This window comes from Ailuropoda melanoleuca, chromosome 3 (genome assembly GCF_002007445.2).
Source record: "Ailuropoda melanoleuca isolate Jingjing chromosome 3, ASM200744v2, whole genome shotgun sequence".
NCBI classification, from domain to species: Eukaryota; Metazoa; Chordata; class Mammalia; order Carnivora; family Ursidae; genus Ailuropoda; species Ailuropoda melanoleuca.
The window spans coordinates 55,746,939-55,767,951 of record NC_048220.1 but is presented as its reverse complement, the minus strand read 5'-3'; the positions used below and the strand labels follow the sequence as shown (position 1 = coordinate 55,767,951).

The 21,013-nt window shown below is 44.7% G+C and overlaps 1 protein-coding gene across 1 annotated transcript in view; it reads right to left on the bottom strand.

Annotated features, from left to right (window-relative positions):
• RASGRF2 (Ras protein specific guanine nucleotide releasing factor 2) overlaps positions 1 to 21,013 on the bottom strand; it is a 229,871-nt gene that overhangs the window by 16,779 nt on the left and 192,079 nt on the right. The window contains exons 19-22 of the mRNA XM_019796394.2: positions 11,089 to 11,201; positions 4,109 to 4,169; positions 3,710 to 3,813; positions 1,332 to 1,416 (exon numbers count right to left, since the gene is read on the bottom strand). Of these exons, the coding sequence (XP_019651953.1) occupies positions 1,332 to 1,416; positions 3,710 to 3,813; positions 4,109 to 4,169; positions 11,089 to 11,201 (363 nt within the window). The remainder of the gene's footprint in view (positions 1 to 1,331; positions 1,417 to 3,709; positions 3,814 to 4,108; positions 4,170 to 11,088; positions 11,202 to 21,013) is intronic.

Sequence of the window (21,013 nt, the reverse complement as noted above, 5' to 3'; positions counted from 1 at the left end):
TCCTGGAGAAAAGGATGAAAGGTCAAATCAAGGTTATGGCAGTAGGAAAGAAGGGGGAAAGAAGGGGGAAAGAAGGGGAAAAGAAGGGTCTGGGACATATGTAGATTTAGGGCTCACTAATATATTGGAGAGTGAGGTGGGGTGGGTGACAGAGGAGTCAAAGGTGACCTCTAGATTCTGTGTTTGGGTGAGTGAGTGTGCAGTCTGGGCCACTACACAAGACTAAGAACATAGCATAAAATGAAGAAGGAGGCTTGGCAGGTCTGGGAGGTACGAACGATAAGCTCTATTTGCATCTGTCGAAGGCACAGTGCAACCAGCCATCCAAGTGGAGACAGGAGGGTCTGGAACCTGGGATGGAACTTCTCATTTGATTGTTCATTATATCCCAAGTGTATGTATGGCACAGACAATAGAAGCTTATTTCCTACAGCAGGGGCCCTGCTTCTCAGAGAGTAGCCCAGAGGGGTCATGTGTCCTGTCCTTTAGGCAGCAGTGGCCTGGATGCTTATGATGTGACAACATTCCCCGAGTATCCCCGTACTCCGCGGTACCCGGCATCTACACTGTTGTGTCATATTGTGAGGCTGAGTGGCTTACTAACCTACCTACAGGGATCCTCATAGTCTTTTCTCCTTTTTTAACATCATCATTATTCCTTTTATTGTCTTTTAGTAGAACTGGAAAGGAAGCCTTCCCTTTGCCTAGATAGCCCTGAAGATATTCCCACATATGTCGTTCTGCCAAAGGATGAAGATCATTAGAACAAACCAATTAGGAGCTGGTGGGTATAAAAGCAACTCCGTCTTACTGCTGGAGAAAAGCAGAGCAGGGAGATGGACTGACAGCTGGTCACCATTGTGCACAGCTGCAATAACACTGTAATTATGCTCAAAGGGGTCCCTTCCAACCCTGGAACGCATATGTGCTGAATGTTCAGTAATAGTGAGGATGATTTGTACTAACCCAACCTTACTGTCGCCAGCACCACCAGGGACCAATGACACATGTGCCATTACAACTAGTCAATGTATGACCACGAAGTAATGATGATTGTGGTAACAATAATAGTAGCAATCTACGCATTATTGAGCACTTACCAGACTTGGGTACCATCGGAAGTGAATCTCTTATGTCCGGAAGTTAACTGGAAGTGATTACATCACTGTGAGCTCTTAGAGAAGATTTAAGCTTTTTTTTTTTTTTTTAATCTTTCATCAGTTTTGCTTAAAAAGTGGGGGGTAGGCTTGCTTTCTTTTAGAGAAGGAGTCTTAAGACCCTGATACTCAACTTCTTACGACATGCCCGGTTTTATTTTTATGGTTACTCACATCATTGAAGTGTTGGCTGGTTTTCATAATGTAAGGTGTTCTTTCATTTTTATCCAGCTTCATCCACCCCTGCCCAAGAAATTCTCTGTAAGTTCAAAACAGAACAGAAAACCAATTAAGTTTTTTAAATGGCAGCTGTGATCCTGAACAATGGGTATAAAAATTATATACATTAAATTCGACACTCTCAAATGAATTTTGGCTCATCTCCAACATTTTACCACTTGATGCCAAAAAGAAAAAGATTTTTCAATTTCCACCTTTCTCTTATAAATGTTTGAAATTTTGTCCTTATTAATAAGAATCACGATAAAGGCTTCTCTGAAACTGGAACACAATGACCAACACGTGAAGAATAAAGATGTTAAGCACTAACTCAGGAACCAAGACTATTTTCCCTGGATCAGCTTAAAAAAATTTTAAGCTTTGGCAGAAGGCCTGAAAAATCCATCACTACCAAAAATGTTAATCATGAACAACATGTATTCCTCTACTTTGCTCTGATTTTCTCCAGGACGACATCAAATCCATGGGTAGAGATTTTCCTTTGCTCTCCCCAGGGCCCAGAACAGGACACATCGTGAAGGCTGAACAAACACTGTTGTTACCACTTCATATGGGGAAGGCAGTTACAGTGGTAGGAGCTCAGCCTTCTGGAAGGTCTGTCTTCTGAATAACATCCCTGCTCCTTTACCTCACTCACGAGCAGCCCACCAGGTCACAGCAAGCAATGGCCAGGCAAGCTGGTGTCTATAGGAAGTATTTTGTATAGGCATGACAACAAACAACCTGAAATGAAATTACTCTGATACACTCTTAAGCCAGAAATGTTGAGTGAGTCCCTGCAAAAGGTTTTTTTGTTCCTCCAAGTTCCTGCAAGGCTGTTGGACGTAAAGGTGTGGCAGTTCCACAGACAAAAATAATGGGTAGATATCCAAGCCAGCAAGGAGGAGAGTAGAGGAAGGGAGAGTCCCAGGAAGAGACCAACCGTGGGGGTTTGGCCTTTGCTCTTTCTCTTCCTTCACAGAGGTCAGTTCATCTCTCCCACTGAATCCCACTGCACTAGAGGGGAGTCAGGGAGTGGGGGGAGGGGCACTATGGAGTCTTTTTTTTCTTAGAGGGGGAGAGAGAGAGAGAGAGAAAGAGAGAGAGAGAGAGTGGGGGAGGGGCAGAGAGAGAAAGAGAGAGAATCTCAAGCAGGCTCCATGCCCTGTGCAGAGCCCGGAGCAAGGGTCGATCTCACGACCCTGAAATCATGACCTGAGCCAGAGTCAAGAGGTGGGTGCTTAGCCAATGGAGCCCCTCCCAGGCATCCCATGGCACTGTGGTTTCTAACTCAAGTCTTCAAGAAGTCACTGGGTTCACCTGGATAGCCAATAGTCCGCATTTCTTCCCCTCCAACCTTGTTCATTGGTAGAGACAGGGAGGGTGAGAAGATAGAACGCCTACAGAAAAGCCTGCAGGGGCATCTTCTGGCCCTGCCGCTTATGCCTCCCTGACGTAGGGGTAGCTCTGACCACCCACTGCCGCGCCTGACCCTCACCATCATGATGGCCTCTTCTCCACCTATGACATGCGTCACATTTGTATCTCTTGCCCAGTCCCTCCTTTACCCTCAACTCAGTCTTTCGAGGATGTGGGCCAACAGTTGTCATTGGTCCAAACAAAGGCCTGGCTTGTGGAGCTGTTTGCTGCAGTGGGAAGGGGCTAGTGGGCCCCCCATGCTCTACGTGAGGAGGTCGAAGCGGTGATACGGGTGCTCACCACGGGGCAGCTGCCGTGGCACGGGTCAGCTCCGCACACACCTGGGTAAAGCTCCATCTTGGGAACCTATCTACACTGTCGTAGAGTCTCAAGGCTCGGCAATACTTGTTGATTCGTGGAAGCGGGTGAGTAATTGTAGCAGAATTTCCAGATTTCACCCATCATCAGTGCTTCTCCAGGTATAGTCTTAGATCACACAGTCGTGTCTGGGATTCTCACGGAAAATGCCGTTTCCTGGGCCTCAAACCTACTAGAATCCAAATCTCTGAAGGGGAAATTTAGGAATACACATTTTTAACAAGTTTCCCAAAGGATTTTAGGCACCATGCGGTTTGAGAACCATGGTTGCAGCCATACTGAGGTTCCTATGATGTGAGGATGTGAGTGTACAAAGAAATTCACATTCTGTGGGAACTGCTGGTCATAAACACAACAGTGACCATCCTTACAGTCCCCAGTGTTTCCAAATCAATACTTCTAACCTCAGTTGGGACCAAAAGTCATTGAAGTCAGACCAAACCACCATAAGATTAAGGCTCACACCTCTGTGCACACACAAGCTCTAAGCCCACAGGCCTGCCTGAGGGGCCGGCAGCGGTGAGGGCCGCACTCACTCGTAGGGAATGCTTCTGAAGATGACGTGGTCCAGGAGGGTGATCTGCTCCGCCAGCTCCATGGCTGACAGGGTCTCAAAGCACTCAGCCTTTGCACAGTCTGTCTGCAAGAGAGGAAGGTGGGGATGAAACACACCGCGAGCAGGTGCCCGGCAGGGCACGGCAGCAGCTCCAAGGACAACGTCCATCAGAGACTCTTGCTACGAAGAAAATGGCAGAGAGCTCAGAAATATCAGCCAACATTAACAGCATGGACCAACTGCTAAACCCCGAGTCGAATTTAGGTCATCACACAGTGCTTCACGGATAGAACTGTGGTCAGTTACAGACATAATACTGCTCGCCTCTGAGAAGGAGTTTGCACATAAGTCTGTGGGATGAGACTATGGCTGGACTTACCAGTTGAATTATATCTTCTAATTTTAGGTGGATGTCATCTTGATCATCTTGTGAAAGGGCCCTAAAAAAATAAAAAATAAAAAATCCTCCATGAAAAGAAAACAGACATGCCAGGGATGAGACGACCACATGCACTTTGGATTTCCCTGGCTGGGAGGCTGGAGGGTTTGGGTCCACGAGGCTGTGCCGCCAGCTGGAGGTTACAGAGACATGAGCTGCCGAAGAGAAGTCGAAGCAACAGAAAAATATCATCGAGAGAGCTGGCTTATCCCAGGGGGCCAACTTGTTACGTACAAGGTGGGACATGAAACACCCACCGTCAAAGCGAGCCTGGGGAGAGCTGGCGTGCTCTGCGCTGGTGAGAGGATCTGAGCCATGAGTCTGGGCATCCCATAATACTATCAGTATTGATGGGCCCCATCCACATTCCTCCAGCCCCCACCCTGGCCCTCCCCTGTGAGGCTGAGGCAGAAAATGCACAGCCACCCCCTTCCTGTGCATATGTAGACCCAGCAGCTCGGCGGGGCTCCTGGGGGGGCAAGAATTTGAACAAGGCAAGGCAGAGGCCGGCAGCAACTCTCCTCCCTTGATTCCCAGGTGGCCTCTCCTGAGGCACATTTGGTGCTGCAGCTACACACACAGCCGGTCAGCTCTCAGTGTGTTTTTGCAGTGATGAATGACTGAATAAATACATAAGTTAATTAATCCTGAAGTGGGTGCTGGTTTCAGAGTGGGAGTGATATTTCATGTCCAACAGAAGTTCAGAGTCCAGGAGAATGATGCTGATTATGTAACTTACCATCTGGGCCATTTTAAGTTTTCCAAAATGAAGGCACAATCACATACTAAAGTACTAAAATGTTTCAATAGTCGGTCTGAAGACATGTAGCCTGTCTGCTGGAGGAAGGTAGTTTCCAAAGAATAATGACGTGATGCTGCGAGGTGCTCTGGATTGATGAAAACAAAACTACCCCCCTCAAAAATATGGACTCAACAGAGATGGCTCACTGTATACCCGCCACATGCCAGCCGTGCATGAGCCATCTGACATAAACTCTCAGAGCATAAAAAATCCCTTCAAAGTAAGCATTCTCATCTCCATTGTACAGATGAGGAAACCAACACTCAAAGGAACTGACGTGCCCCGGCTTTGGTCTGTTGAGCTGTCCCATTGCCCTCGCTTGTCTTAGGCAGGTGTGCAAAGGCACCTCTTCAAAGATCCAGCACAGAACACATCCAAAAAAGTCCAGTCTCTTCCTCTATCTTCCTCTTTTACAAAAGCTCTTGGCTGTTTACCAGGGAGAAGATTCCTTCTAGAGTAAAGGAATGGCCGTCCTCTTGTTAGCAGTGAGCCGTATCATTTGTGAGTGGAAAGAAATACTCAGCATATGATAAAAGGCGGATTAAGGTGAGGAAAAAATAAGCAAATGCAAGTCTTTCTCCAAAGACTGTTAAATCACACAGAAGGATTACACATAGGGGATAAAAGTGACTCTGTCCCAAAGCTGATGTCATTCTTTCCAGGGTAGTCTAGGTTCCTGGAGAGAGCTCAGTGGCCACGTAACTATGTGTACCCATGGAAAAGATCTTTTCTTTCTTTCTCTTTCTTCTTCTTCTTCTTTTTTTTTTTTTTTAATGAGGCTGGGCAATAGTTTTTCCTCGGAAAGAAGTGGTCAAGAAGTTAGTTAGCTTCTATCAAATGTTCCTTTCCTTGGTGATCTCACGCTAATGTTCCAAGATATGTTCTGGTCCTATTAAATTATCTAACGTTTTCTCTTTTCCCAAATGCCTGTTGATGTTTCTTAGGGCTTTGTGAGGTTTGTGGGACACCTTTTCATGACCTGAACCCACTTCAGCTGCCCGCCCATGAAGTCAGTCATCGTTTTGTTTTGTTTTTTCACTTTGTGGCATGTTAGTTGTCTACCAAGATCTCTGTCTACATTGATTCAGAAGCCAGCTAGTCAGACGACGTTGGAGAAGAAGTGGTATTTTAGAAATACCAAAGTCTTGAGCAGAGGTTTTTAGTCACAAACAACACAACAGACTACTTATGCCAGTTAAGTTTCCTCATCATAGTGACCCCTGTGAGACTGTGTGAGACAGAAGTGGTTTATTCTTGGAAGCTTTCAGTTTCCTGTATAAACGTAATATGTGTTTAAGTACATTTCATGTTTACATCGCACTGTTATACAGCTTGACTGCAGTACAGCTCTAATGTCAGGGCTACGTTTAACTACAATGTGATATGTCTCTATCTCTCGCAACCACAACTTCTATTCACTAGGAGGTATGTTCACAAATATTCCCGATGGGAAGGCCCCTCTACCTCTGGCCCCCGTTCCAACAGAGGACAGACGTTCTCCTAGTCTTCTGACTGCCTTCGTGCTTTGAGGGACATGCCAGGCTACTGGGTTTCTCTCACATCTCCCAGCTGGCATGATCAGTTAAATGTCTGTGCATTTATAATGAAATGCCAAATAAAACATTCAAAAGGAAATGGGATTATTCAAGTTCTGTGACTGGAAAAGTCCTCTTTCAAGAGTAGAAATCAGATAGGCTTAAAAACAGAGCCAAGAGCAATTGGCCTCTGTCCCCAGACTGGCCCACACTCTCTGGGCTGCCTGTTTGCTACAGAGACCTGCTGGCTTATGCCCATCGTGTGACTATCTCCGTCTCTGCTCCTCCTTACTCTGTGAATGGTTCAATCGCTTGTTGCTTCACCTGCTGGGACCTGCCAGACCACCTCTTCCTTCCTTCCCTTTCTTGGGCATGGCTTTGCTTCCTGCCAGGCTTACCTGAGCTCGTTTCTACCTATGCTCTGGCATATTTTTTAAAAAGTCAGATGTCCACAAATGCATGGAAACCTTGAGTACTAAAATCTCCTGCTTTTCGTTGGAAATAATTCCCTGTTTGTTTCCAAATTAAAAAATAAATGAACAGGGGCACCTGGGTGGCTCAGTCATTAATAAGCGTCTGCCTTCAGCTCAGGGCCTGATCCCAGGGTCCTGGGATTGAGCCCCACATTGGGCTCCATGCTCCCCTGGGAGCCGGTTTCTTCCTCTCCCACTCCCCCAGCTTGTGTTCTCTCTCTCGCTGGCTGTCTCTCTGTCAAATAAATAAATAAAATCTTAAAAAATGAACAGAAACATCTTTATAATTTTCCACGTAATTATTTCATATAATTATCATATAATTATTATAATTTTCATGTATTTATCAAATAATCCTTTTGAGTTCTGTTTCTCATATACTCCATGACGATATTTTTTCAGAAAGAGAGATTTCATGAATGATGGCATTCCATCAGTGATGGTTATATCGAGGTCTTACTTCCTACTCTACTTTCTAATCATTCTGACATGATTTAAAAAGTATAAATATGTAAATATCATACATATAAACATAAGTAACTGTATGGTAAATTTTCAAAAACCCTGATAAATTAATGTATCATTTATTCCTCCTATAATCACAATTTTGTGTGCTGGGGCAGAGACCCTTAAGCTTAGTGCAGATGGAATGAATTACTTGGCAGGGAAACTTCAGTCAAAGGTCAGTAGTTTTCTTGCACCAGGATTTTTTTTTCTTTTCTTTTCTTTTCTTTTCTTTTCTTTTCTTTTCTTTTCTTTTCTTTTCTTTTCTTTCTTTCCTTTCCTTTTCTCTCTCTTTTTCTTTTTCTTTTTTTTTTTTTTTTTGCACAATCTATTACACACTCACTTGTTGGGAAGATAAGTTAGTGCCTCTGAGACCCAGCTGACCCACCTGGGACTCAGGGTCTGGCTGTTTGCTCAGCTAATGGGCTGGTGACCCCACTGGTATCTGTCTGCTTTAGTTGATATGCTCAGGGCTAAACAAAGACTTTTGTTTGTCTTGACCTCATGGGAAGAAAGATGGTCAGAGGTAGGAGAATGGATGGCATAATATCTATTCCCTGCTTGGCTCTGTGGGTGAATTTTGAATTGTTATGGTGAAAGATGTAGAACCAGGAGCCAAAGGAGCTATTTTCACGAGAGCAAGACCCTGGGTTAAGTGAGGCTGCTCTGGGGCCCACGGGGCGGGGCGCAGGTGGCATCTTTGTCAGCTTTTCGATAGGGAAATGTGGCTGTAGAGGGCTGTCAGACAGCATTCTTGACAGAAACAATGGCGGCACCGATAAGGTCTCTCCCTCAAGTGGCGTCTGGGCAGTGAACTTGAATAAAGATGCTGAGGCAGAAAAATGACTGGGTTTGTTCCTGAGCACACATTTCTTGGGACTTTTGGGATCACTTTGGGAAGACTTTGCAAGGGATCAGAATTGTGGGTGGTCACCTGAGTGCATCCCATTAGTAGAACCGCTTTTTTGTTTTGCTTTTTACTTCTTTTTTTCTTTTACAAAATAGCAAGTGGGTTAGGACTATAGTTTCAACTATATTGAGATATAATTCCCATGTCAAATAATTCATTGAAGTGTACATTTGAATGATTTTTTTATTCCATTCATGTCTTTGTGCAATATTAAATTGGTTTTTAATGTTATTATAATCTCTTTTGTATAGATAAGGTGATGAAGCCTAAGGAAAGTTGAGTTTGACTGAGACCTAGCTTGGTTTTACTCACGCCATATTGCCTTCATGGAAGAAATTATTTTTCCTAAGACCTATTGTTTGAGCTAATAATCATAATCATAATAAGTGTACCAGTAAAACGAGTGCTACTTATGTTTCAGGCATTGTGTTAACTTCTTTGTACATATTATGTCATGTAATCTTCAAAACAACTTAATAGTAGGGACTACTAGTCTCATTTTATAAATGAGAGAACTGACGTTTAGACTGTTTAAGAAAGTTGACAGCCGTAAGTGGCTGAACCAAGATTATACCTGTGAATCCTGCAAAAGTTACAATCAGACCCTGCTCCATGTCATGCTCCCAGCTGTACCATCTACTAAAATTTCTATTTCTTTTTGATCCTACACCTCCAATTCTCAGGTCATTTATTCAACAAAAAGAATTTGTGCATCTTAAGCCTGATAAATAATAAAGGCCTGGAATGGTAAATAGGATTCATCTTAACGGCCAACTCCAATTAATGACGTGCCAGTCAAGGGAGTTCTGAGCTCACCACTCGTGCGGGCAGAAAGCCCTTAGGATTGATTGGTAATGTCTGGCATGGGTGTTGTGAGGGGATGGGCAACATGGGGTTTCATATTTGCTAATCCCAAGAGTCTTCCCCAGTCTGAACACCCTCGCTTCCCTGACGGCTGTCCAGTCAAATATCCCTGGCGACACAAACTTCTAGGAAGTATTCAGATTCCTAGAGTTGCCCTAATAAAGTACCACAAACTAGGTGGCTTAAAACAACAGAGATTTATTGTCTTAGAATTCTGGAGACTAGAAGTCCAAGATCAAGGTGTTGGCAGGGCCACATTACCTCTTGAAACCTGTAGAGGAATCTGCCTCATCTAACTTTTAGTGGTTTTCAAGCAAATGGCATTCCTCCCCTTGCAGCTGCCTCACTCCAGTCTCTGCTCCATCTTCCCATGACCATCTTCTGCGTCTCTATCTTCCCAGGACCACCTTCTGTGCCTCTGTCTTCCCAGAACCACCTTCTGTGCCTCTGTCTTCCCAGGACCACCTTCTGTGTCTCCGTCTTCCCAGGACCACCTTCTGTGCCTCTGTCTTCCCAGGACCATCTCTATGTCTCTATTTTCCTATGGCCATCTTCTCATAAGGACACCAGTTATATTGGATTAGGGGCCCATGCTACTCCAGTATGACCTCATCTTAATTAATTACATCTGCAATGGCCCTGTTTCCAAATAAAATCACATTTTGAGGTACTTAGGGTTAGAACATCAACATATCTGTTTTGGGGCGACACATTCCACCTGCAAGCCCCTAAACCAAAGAAGGGTCTGGTGGTGGGAGCTTGAATTGATGGTACTAAGAATGACTTATGAGCCAATTGCTAAAATGTTACAGACCAAAATCCAGCATCTCTGCGTTAGAGAGTGACTTCCAAAAATATGGTAGTCTCAGCTAAGATGGACTCCCCTCTATACACAAAATTCTGGATAACAAAGAAACAATATAGTCAGGCTTAGAAGAAAGGAAGGACTCTTTCCAGAGATTGCAAATGAAGATGGAACTAGAAGCCAAAATGGTAAAGGGCTACCAGGTCTAGCAGGTAGATGCTGGGCTTCCCATCCCTAAGCAGGGACAAATGATATGGCCAGGAGTCAGGGGAAAAGCTGTAACTGAAATGTCTGCACAACACCACTGATGGCTGTCTTCCTCCTGCAGAGCAGATGAGAAAAAAAATCCACCCATCAGTTCAAGCAACTGTAGGAAAGTTTGTTACCTGCTTGGATGCTGGGTGTAATGACAGCCACAAAGAGTCTCTCGTGGGAAGCCCAAAGGTCAAGCTTTTATCACACCAACGAGCTTTTATACAACCTACATGATGTAAGAATCCCACGATGTGAGAAGTTGTCAATGAAACTGGTCTAGGATCAGTGAAACAAGCCAGAGAAACACGTAACTGCTATATGGTGCACATCCACAAGCCGGGGGCACAGGACTCACACAGAAATGCTACCATCCTGCTCATAGACATGAGCTTATGATCAACAACTAGACCCGATGGCAGGAAAACTGCATGTCTCTGCAGTGCCTGCTGGGCTTGCAGGACAGGATCCTCAAGGCATCCTCCTTTTCATTTCTGGTTCTGCAGGAAGCCACTGTCGCCCACACAGACAGGAGCCACTGCGCTCCTGAACAGCCACACAAGCCACATCGCCCAGGCCAAGTCTTCCCGAGGCAACAGACACCAACATGCCCCCGGGAAAGAGAAGATGAAACGTCACACTTTGTGGTGACGGCAGACTCCTTGCTGCCCCCAGGAGTCTAAGATACACCTTCCTGGTCTGATAGGATCTTATTTTCTAGAACATTGCTCCAATCAACCAATGTCATTAGGAGGCTCCTGTAACTGCATTTTACCTCAGGATATTCGCCGTGGCCTTCCTTTCCTGGGGAAGAAGGTCTGGGTCTCGCAAAACTTCTTCTAGCAAATTGAGGACATTCATCTTTAGTTCGTTGTTGAGTTCAAAATCCTATAAAATAAAATGCATCTTGTAAAATTTTAGTTGTGAAGGTTTTTTTTTTTTTTTAAAGATTTTATTTATTAATTTGACAGAGAGAGACAGCCAGCGAGAGAGGGAACACAAGCAGGGGGAGTGGGAGAGGAAGAAGCAGGCTCACAGCGGAGGAGCCTGATGTGGGGGCTCGATCCCATAACGCCGGGATCACGCCCTGAGCCGAAGGCAGACGCTTAACCGCTGTGCCACCCAGGTGCCCCTAGTTGTGAAGGTTTTAGCTCCATGACACATGACACCGTTTCTCATGATAAATTCTCTAGAAGCTATATATGGAAATTAAAATGTACGGACGCTAGGACTGCACTCCCGGCCAGAGATCCTGAGTTCATTGGTTTGGGATGGGGTCCTATTATTGGTATTTCTGACAGGTTCCCAGGGAGTGGGAATTCCTCAGAGATATAGGTGGTTCCCTTAGCCTGAACCACTGTGCCTCCTCCCCATGTTTACTTCTACTCATCTTCCATGTCTAGGAGGTGATAAACGTTCTCTCAGGAGCTTCTTTATTCAATCCAATGGGATAAAGGGCTTTGCTTTGATGCTCCCATGGTGGCCCCTACCATAACCTGCTGTATTGTAAAGGCTGAAATAATGGTCTGGTTTCCCACTGGACCATGTATCAGATCAGTAACTGGGGCATAGCAATAGCTAAAAGAAAAAAAAATCTGTTGCAAGAATAAAATCTGTCATTCGGGCAGTGACTTGAATTAAGAACTTCAAAACAGAGATGCTAAGGGCTAAAGAATAAACGACACTCGCAGACTAATGATGAGCAAGCCCAGGAGTGAGACTGAAGGGGCGCCCGCTGCGCAAAGTTGAGGCAAGATGAGCATCAAAACGGATGGTGAGAGTGATAAGTAATAGCCAACTGAATCAAAACCACCTGTAAATCCCTACTGATGCTCACAAAGACATAAAGAGGTAAAACAGAAAGAGGGTGGGAGAGGGACTTTTCCTCACAGTAGAATTCCAACTAGTAAATGCAAAGAAATAAAAGAGAAAAATCACCATTTTGACCAAAGCAGTAATAACTGATCAGGCAACTGAGTGGATGCTGAAATTTATTGGGAAACAGAATTAGTGGTGTCAGAGTTCCCTACTGCCCCTGCAAGAAACAATTTGTTAATTACAGAGACAGACTCTGGCAGACATGACCGCCACAAAGTGATCAGTTACATCACCGACAGGGGAACAAACCCACGTCGGGTACCTCCTCGTGTGAAACTCTGAAAATCACCATCTTTTTTTCCCCCAAAAGCATAATCTCACATTTGCATTGCGAGGAAGATTGTGCTCTTCCAAAGAGTGAATGCACTGGCAGACAAAGAAGAATGGGAACTGTCCCTTTTTAAAGGACACCGAAGGGCCCATGCCTACATGCAACATGTGAATCTGGATTAGATCCGAGATCAAGGGGAAAATGATAGACAGGCATCACTGGGACAACTGGCAAAAGTCAAGTCAGGACGATGTATTAGTTGGGGATATTATCAGTGTTAAATTGTCCTGAATTTGATCATTTTACGGAGGCTGTTTAAGAGCAGGTCCTTGTTTGGGAGGGCAGAAAGGAGGCAGAAAGAGAGAGAGAACACAAATACGGTGAGCACATTATCATGAGGGACCGTAGATGGGTATCAGTGTTCGTTGTTTTATTCTGGCATTTTCTCTCGATGTGAAATGTTTAAAGGTAAAAAGTTGAAAAAAGAAGTAAAAAGGTAACATCGTGTCTCTTGCACTCTTTTATTAAATGCATTCGTATGATACACCGACAGGCAGTGTGCTGGGATAGTAAGGTTTTCAGAGACTATCTGCCTGCTGCTAAGTTCTGCTTTCAAGGTCCTGACTGTGATAGACTATCTTTCTTTGTGGAGCGTGAATGTGTATTTTCCCTCCTATGCGAAGCGACTTGTTATAACTACATTTTAACTTTAAGGAAAGTAATTTTGAAGCACTGACATTCTGAATTCTTTCAAATGATTTGAGAAAACATTGCTAATTAGAATGAATCCAGTAAAAAGAAAACAGCACACATTTCCTATTTTAGTAAATTAGGGGCAAAAAGGTCCATAATTTCACAAATTGCAGACAATGCGACAGTCTGCCCTAATTTGAGTTGGATATTTTTGTGCCTCAGTTCGGTGAAGAACTGCGTAACAATTTTTTCTCAATATTTCATTTTTACTGCTTGACAATCAGTACCATTTCTTGGGAACAGGAGACACCCGGGGCTGGGGCAACACGGAGGTTAATATCTCTTAGCATTCTCAGGCTTTTTCAGCTGATATGTTTTCCTAAAATTTCATCTATTTATTGTCCAACAGCTTCTTGGCTATTGGTTTCCCTTTTAAAATGTATGCAAGTAGGGGTGCCTGGGTGGCTCAGTCGGTTAACTGTCTGCTTTCGACCCAGGGTCCTGGGATCAAGTCCTGCATCAGGCTCCCTGCACCAGGCTCCCTGCCCAACGGGAAGTCTGCTTCTCCCGCTACCCCTTCCTCCTGCTCGTGTGCTCTTTGTCAAATAAATAAATAAAATCTTTTAAAAAATGTATGCAAGGAAACGAGAGTAATATCTTGCTACTGTGTTTTATTTGTGCAACCCTGCCCCCATTTCAAGGCGAAGGGAATATTTGTAAACAGCTAATATCCTCCCTAACGTCAATCCCTGAGTGCTATCAAAGGATTTCTCAGCCGTCAGGAGCCTGTTTCCTTAATGAACATCGGTGTTGATTAGTGATACGATAGTGTCCTCCTGTAGCTCTATCAGTCTCTAATGACGCACATCATGGGCTGATCGTAAGTGCTTCAGTGTGAAGGACATCAGGCCAGGGTTTGGCCCTTGCTGAGGGATACTTAGCAGTTTCATCAACAAGCTCCACTGAGTACCTACGGTGCCCCTATCCTGGGCTCCACGGGAAACAGTTCTGAGACCCCAGGAAGGCAAGATGTGTGAAAGGTCTTGTTAAGGAACATAAAGTATCATTTTATTATTCTGAGCTCTGGAAAGACTAGCCTGAGGAGCATGAAAACTTGGTGGAATCTGACCACACACTCTTAGAGGCAAGATGAAGACTATCGGTGAACATTCGCTCAGCTGATGTTGTAGCTGGTGTAAAGCATATTATCCAATGATGGCCGAGTATGAAATGTAAGAGTTCTCATGCATAGTTTCCCCTGACATTTGCACAGGTTTTTCCCATGTTCAGCGTGACCTGCCGCACATGATTTCAGTTGTCCCTTGGCTGACCCAGGAGCAGACAAGATAGGAAACTACGATCTTGTGTCATATAAGGGCCACGGAGCCTGAAGGGATGTGATCATATGGCTGAGACGAGACATAGAAGGAGGTACCAGCGAGCGGACAAAAATAGAGGGGGTCCATCTGACTCTGGTAACCTGCACTTGTATCTGCCAATATGCCCACGAATCACCACGGATCCTTCTTCTTTCTCTCTCTCTTTTTTTTTTAAGATTTTATTTATTTGAGAGAGAGCGAAGTGAGAAAGGGAGAAGGAGAAGCAGACTCCCAGTTGAGCAGGGAGCCCGATGCAGCACTCGATCCCAGGACCCTGAGATCATGACCTGAGCCAAAGGCAGACGCTTAACCAAATGAGTCACCCAGGCGCCCCTCACCACAGATTCTAATGTGGTAGGTCTGGAACAGGGATACTTTTTTCTTTTTAATTACGTTCAACAAGCCAACATATAATACATCATTAGTTTTCGATATAGTGTTCAACGATTCATTAGCTGCGTATAACAATCAGACCCAGTGCTCTCACCACATGTGCCCTCCTTAATACCCATCACTCTGTTACCCCATCCCCCATCCCCCTCCCTTCTGTAACCCTCAGTTTGTTTCCGGGAGTCCAGAGTCTGGGATACTTTTCTAATGAGCTCCTGGGTGATGCTGATTAAACTTTCAGTAGGAAGACTTTGCCACTGTTTATTTTTTTTAATTCATGCAAAAAACAACTCCTTAAAAACTGACTTAAAAAAAATTCTGAACCCTCTGATGTTATGCCTAGAATGTAAAATTTTCTTTTTCACCAATGCATGTAAAATGCAGAATTGGCCGTTTGAAAGTCCGTGTTCCAAACCGAATAGCTACTACTTCAACAGGAATCTGGAGCAGCTAAAAGGCACTTGCCCTATTTAAATCCAGAGGTAGGTTATTCATAATAAGTCTGCCTGACAGCCATTTTTAAATTATCTGGAATCTAATTTTTTGTCGCATTTCCCCAGGCCCTGCAATGGGAAATGAGACTCCTCGGTTGGGGGAAGAACACCGGCTTCTTCTCGCAGGCAGCAATCGGGGCGCCCACGAGATGGCGCTCCTGGGTCATCCGGCTCTGCGGGAGTCCGCACCGCCTTTGTGCTGGGACCTGGCACAGCGAACCGGGCCCTGCGCGAGGAAGCTGCCTGCTGTCGGTGATCGCAGGCCCCAGATAAGCGAGCCCTGCGCGTCCAGCAGCACCTGAGGCAGTCACCGAAGCTATCCCAGCAACAGCTTACGTAGGTTAGTTTTTGTGTCCCAATGTTTGAAGCGGAGATGAGGAGCCAGAAGATCAGAAAGAAGAAACCATCCTGCTTCCAAAGGTGGAGGCTTTTACATTCCAGTCTCTAAAAAGGAGACCTTCTTATTCCTTCAACAGGTCCTGGGCACCTCAGTTGATGACGTCTCGGGGGGGAAGGCAGAGCAGAGGACAGCAGGGTGGGCGATGGGCAGATGAAGGAAACATTATTAACCCCTGCAGCTGGGGGAGAGGGGTCTGCTGCGGGAAGAGCGTGGCCCTGCCAGGCTGAGTCGGAGGAGAGGTTCTGGGCCTGCAAATGCAGCTCCGGGAAGCCCTGCAAAGAGGGGACAGCTCACGCGGACTATCAGGGAACACGGTAAATGCTCAGGGACAAGAGCTAACCAGCCAATGATGTCAGGTCCTCCTCAAGAGATAAGCTATGGAGAGAGTAACTTGTTCTACCAAGCTTTTATGGACTCTACTCCAACACGTTCACAAATGATTAGAAAGTCAGTATCTCCCCCAGGTTAGTGAGCAATTCCTGGGGTCATTATCATAACTAAGACTTGGTGAGAGTTTGCCACATGCTCGATGATACTTTAATCCCTTTATGATCTAATTTAATACAGTTACAATCATTATTATTCCCATTTTACAGACAAGCAAGTCAAGGCACAGAGAATCGAAGTATCTGGTTCAAAGTCACACACATAGCAAGTGGCAAACTCGGGACGTGACCCTAGGCATTGTCCGCGGAAAACCTGAGTTTCCAACTGCTAACACCACAGACTCTCCAAAAACAGTGGCTCTCAGTGAACTAGGGCTGGTGCCTTGGGCTGAAACACATTATCAGACAGCTGATTGCTGTTATGAGTCTGGAACTATTTCCCACCTACACCAACACCCTTCTGAGATGGAGATCTTGAAACTCATGTTTGTATTTAATCAGACTAGATCATACAACAGAAAAATAATCTGTGACACAATAAATGAGATTCTCCAGCACGCAGAGACTAAATCCCCGCTGACGGCTGAGACATGCTGGTGATTACAGACACTTTCAGGAGAGCAGGGTAATAATTAGTAATACACTATGCCTGGCCAAGGGAACTCTAGGACATTGGGAAATCTGATTCAATAAACACAGTTTGAGGGTAAAGGGAATTATGAGAATAATTTTCTCACTGTAATCAGTACAGTGTATTCCTAACCGTGGCCAGAGTTTTTAAAAGGAAAGTAGAAATACTGCAGAATGGAGCAAAACCACATACATAATTTTAAAACCTGGGACAGTGGGCTCATAAAGAAGGGGCTTAGGATGTGTTAGGGTCAAAAATAAGAGCCTGGGGTTTGACAATGGTTTTCAAGAAAATGAAAAGCACGCTACTGTTTTCTGTTTTCTTTGACCACAGAAGATGAAGAATTTATTTCGCATTGTGGTGTGGATTTAGGTTAGATCTGGGCCATTTTGTCAGCTGGGAAACTGCTGCAAAGATGCTGAGTGAGCTTCCCAAAATCTATGCAAAGCAAGGCTGAGGATACACGTTTATGGATTCCTCGTTTTAATGAACCAGAGATAAGAAGCCTCTAAACCAGTGTGGTTTTCAGTTCTCTTGAGGAGGGGAGACTTCATTCAGAACTTACATGTTGAAACCTGATCCCTGGGCAGACTGTGCGGGCTAACAGCTGGCAAGGGAGACCCTGCACAACAGCTGTTTGGCCTCGTCCACCTGCCACCACACCTGGTCGGCCTGCCTTCTTGCCGCTTCTGGGCAACCTTGACTCTGAATCAACGTTTGTCACTGGAAAAGTGAAAGGCAGGGTTTTCCAGCATTTCCCATCACCTAACTACAAAGATATTTTAAAAGCCTCTTTGTTTGCCCCACAAAAGGAACAACCTACTCAAAAACAAACAAACAAACAAACAAAATATAAGGAAGGGCATTACCTTTGGGGAAAAAACCCGACAAAGCAACTCCACAGTAATTCCAAACTTTCCACTACCTTCTGAATCTCCAAAGAGGAAGAGAATATATAGGAAATGTGTAACTGACCAGCATGTAGCAGCTTATGCACCAGGAAGAGGTGGTAAAGCCCCAAATAATTAAGCCCCAAATTTGGTAAGCACAGGTAGTCCTTGTGGGGGCTCAAATATTTGTTGAATGAATGGACAAAAGTTCTAGGGAGGATACTTGACTCTGAGATGTGTGGTAATACATTACCTAATTCTTCTTAAACTGGCGTTTGGGGAAATTATTTTAGCAGATGTGAGGTGGGAGGCTACTAGAGGAAGGCACAATGCAAAATGTGGAAGATACGTTAGAACAAAAATAACTGGGAGGAGGCAAATGGCAATGAATGACACCAACTCAGTGAGAAGAAAGAAACCATGCAGAAAATAATTTATTTGACCATTTTCTAACAAATCATTCTGCATTTGAATGGCTTGCTAAAATCCAGCCTTTAGACCTGAACAGCTGCACTTAGAAAAATTTTAAATACTGCCCACAACCTTGAAATCACATAACTCCCAGGCTTACATCTTTACGTCTCAAAAGAGAATCAGTTAATTTAAAAGGCATTTATCAGAAGAAGGAAAAATTTTCCAGATGCTATGTTTTCCAGTGGTTTCTAGAGAGGTGGTTAATTGATAACAGACTGTATCTTTCAAGACAATGACAAAGATTGGAGAGGGGGAAAAAAAACCAGTTTGGAAAGGCCTGCTTTTAATATTGATTTTTAAAATTTCTTAATTATTGCCACATGCCAACAAAATTATCATTGACTTTAACTTGAGAATAAGTCTTAGTAGAGAGTGGTCTGTAAGTTATAATTTGTTTTCCATGCCCTGACCCATAAAAGGGAAAAAGACTGGTAAAGAAAGCTGGTAGGCAAACTTCATCCCCTTCCCCATGAAGAAGATAGACTCAGAGGCAGGAATGTGGCAGAAATAGAACCTGTGACATTCACCCAGGAAGACACTTCGTTATGCAAAGACATTAGGAGACAGAGGTCAGTGGGATCTGGATGCAGAGTGAGCAGGAGACAAGCAGAAGGAAAAGGACAGCAGGTAGGCGACACTAAAGACCTGAACAAAGGGACCCCTGGGTGGCTCAGTCAGTTAAGTGTCTGCCACCTGAACCTGCCTGTTCAGGTCATGATCCAGGGTCCTGGGATCAAGTCCCGTATTGGGCTCTCTGCTCAGTGGGGATCCTGCTTCTCCCTCTGCCTGCCACTCCCCCTGCTTGTGCTCTCTCTCTCTCTCTGTCTCTGACAAATAAATAACAATAACAACAACAAAAACGGAACAAACCGGTTAATGCTCCAGTGCTGAGCTGGCCCCTTGGAGTCCAAGGGGACAGAGTCCTGGGGGACAGGGATGCTGGTCCAGAGAAGGGCCCGAGGACTCAGTCCTGTGTGCCACAGGCTCCAGAAATACCTCCTAGGTCTACAAGTGATTATGGGCATGCAGAATGCAAACTGAAAGAAGGAAGAAGCTACTGACGTACATAAAATCCCATATGGTGTTTCTCAGTGTTTTCTGTCCACGAAACCCAGCCACAGAAGGTTAAAGAATCCCGCTGGTTCTACAGAGAAAGCTAAATTTCTGTCTTGGCAACAATGGGAACTGAAAATAAGTTCCATTTCACACACTGGTTTCCTAAACTCTTAATTCTGTTTCACACAGACTTAAATAAATCCTGTTGTTAATTTCTCACCGAGTTTTCTTTTCTTATTTTTAAAGACATGCGTGGAAAGCTTGAGGAGAGTTTAAAGGATAACAATAGGAATGTATCAAAGATAAGAAACAACTTTGGTAAGTAGTTAAAGCAAGTAGGCTCTTCTTACTTGGTTGTTTGCCTGGACCACAGGAAAAAAGAGAAAATGAAACTCTATCTTCAGGATTAAGAAGAAAGAAGAAGAAGAAAATCCATAGTTATCAGATAATAGTTTCTGATTTTATATTTTATATTTTCTAGAGCACTCTGACAAATGATTCATTTGTGCCTAAGAACCCCTTACAGATTATTTTGCCAGTTTCGTGAATGAGGAAGGTGGTAAGCTACATGGGAATCTAGACTAGAATTCAGGTTTCCAAACTTCTCTCCTCACCTGAGTCGTTTTTGACCCAGGAACTAAGTGAAATGTGATGCCGGGAGCAGTCTGTTCTGAGGGAAGGAGGACAGGACAGATTTTAATAAAATACTACAGCAGGATCGAATACAGTAGTGCTGAAAATAAGTACCAGCCTACGTACCCAGGAAATCAGGAGGCTCCAAAAGGAACTTAAGCGGCTGGCCTAATTAAATAGAGCATTCTCTGCCTCACTTTGGCTGCCTTCCTGGGAAATCTGAGTTTGGGAACAAACCCTGGTTTGTACCTGGTGGATATTTGGGATTTCTTAGCCTGGACATGGAAAGGTCAATCGGAAATGGTGTGGACAGCTAGAAGTGAATGGATGCTAACTAGTAAAGATGAGACTAACAGAAAAAAGTGTGTCGCCCATTGATTGTCTTCCCATTCATGCCTTTATACAACGATTTGCAAGGCTGAAGCAGGAGACAATGAATCTGTCATTAAACAGAAATAGTTCATAGCTGCCAGCTTCTCACATTGCAACTCAGTTCTCTTCTTCTTCCCGGCATCCCCATCCACACCCACTGGCAGGGGACAGGAGGCTCACTGTATTTTGGGGCTGCTGAGCAGGGGGGAAGCATCCTCGTCCACCTGTTAGGGGGAAGTCTGGGGTCTCCTGACCTCTCACTGTAGACAGCACTGGCTCCATCTCCTCCCATGGCCCGTGCTGGGGAGACTGGCTTGTGGAGCCTATAAATCACCGTCCGAGGGCAGGAGGGGCCGCCCCGGTTGTCAGAAGGGAGGCAGTAGAGCCAAGCACATCCTTTGTTTAAGGGACACAGAATAGACTCTGGGACAAAAGTAACTTTTCTAAGGAAAGATTTAGAAATAGCAAAAGCATTGTCAGTGGTAGCATATGATTTTCTCGCCCTTTTGAGTCAGAAGTGGCTTTGTATAGTTTGCTTTCAACCTGTCTGCATCCCAAGAGTTGGCCGGCGAGATCAGCGGTTAGAGCACGCTCTGGGCAGCCGGCAGCCTGGGGCGGGGGTGGGGGGGCAACCTGCTTCTGCCACCTGCTCTGTGTGTCATTTCGGGCAGATTATTTCATCTCCCGAGGCTTCAATTTCCCCATCTGTAAAGCTGGGATAATAACAATATCTACCCTCCCTCCCTCAAAAGG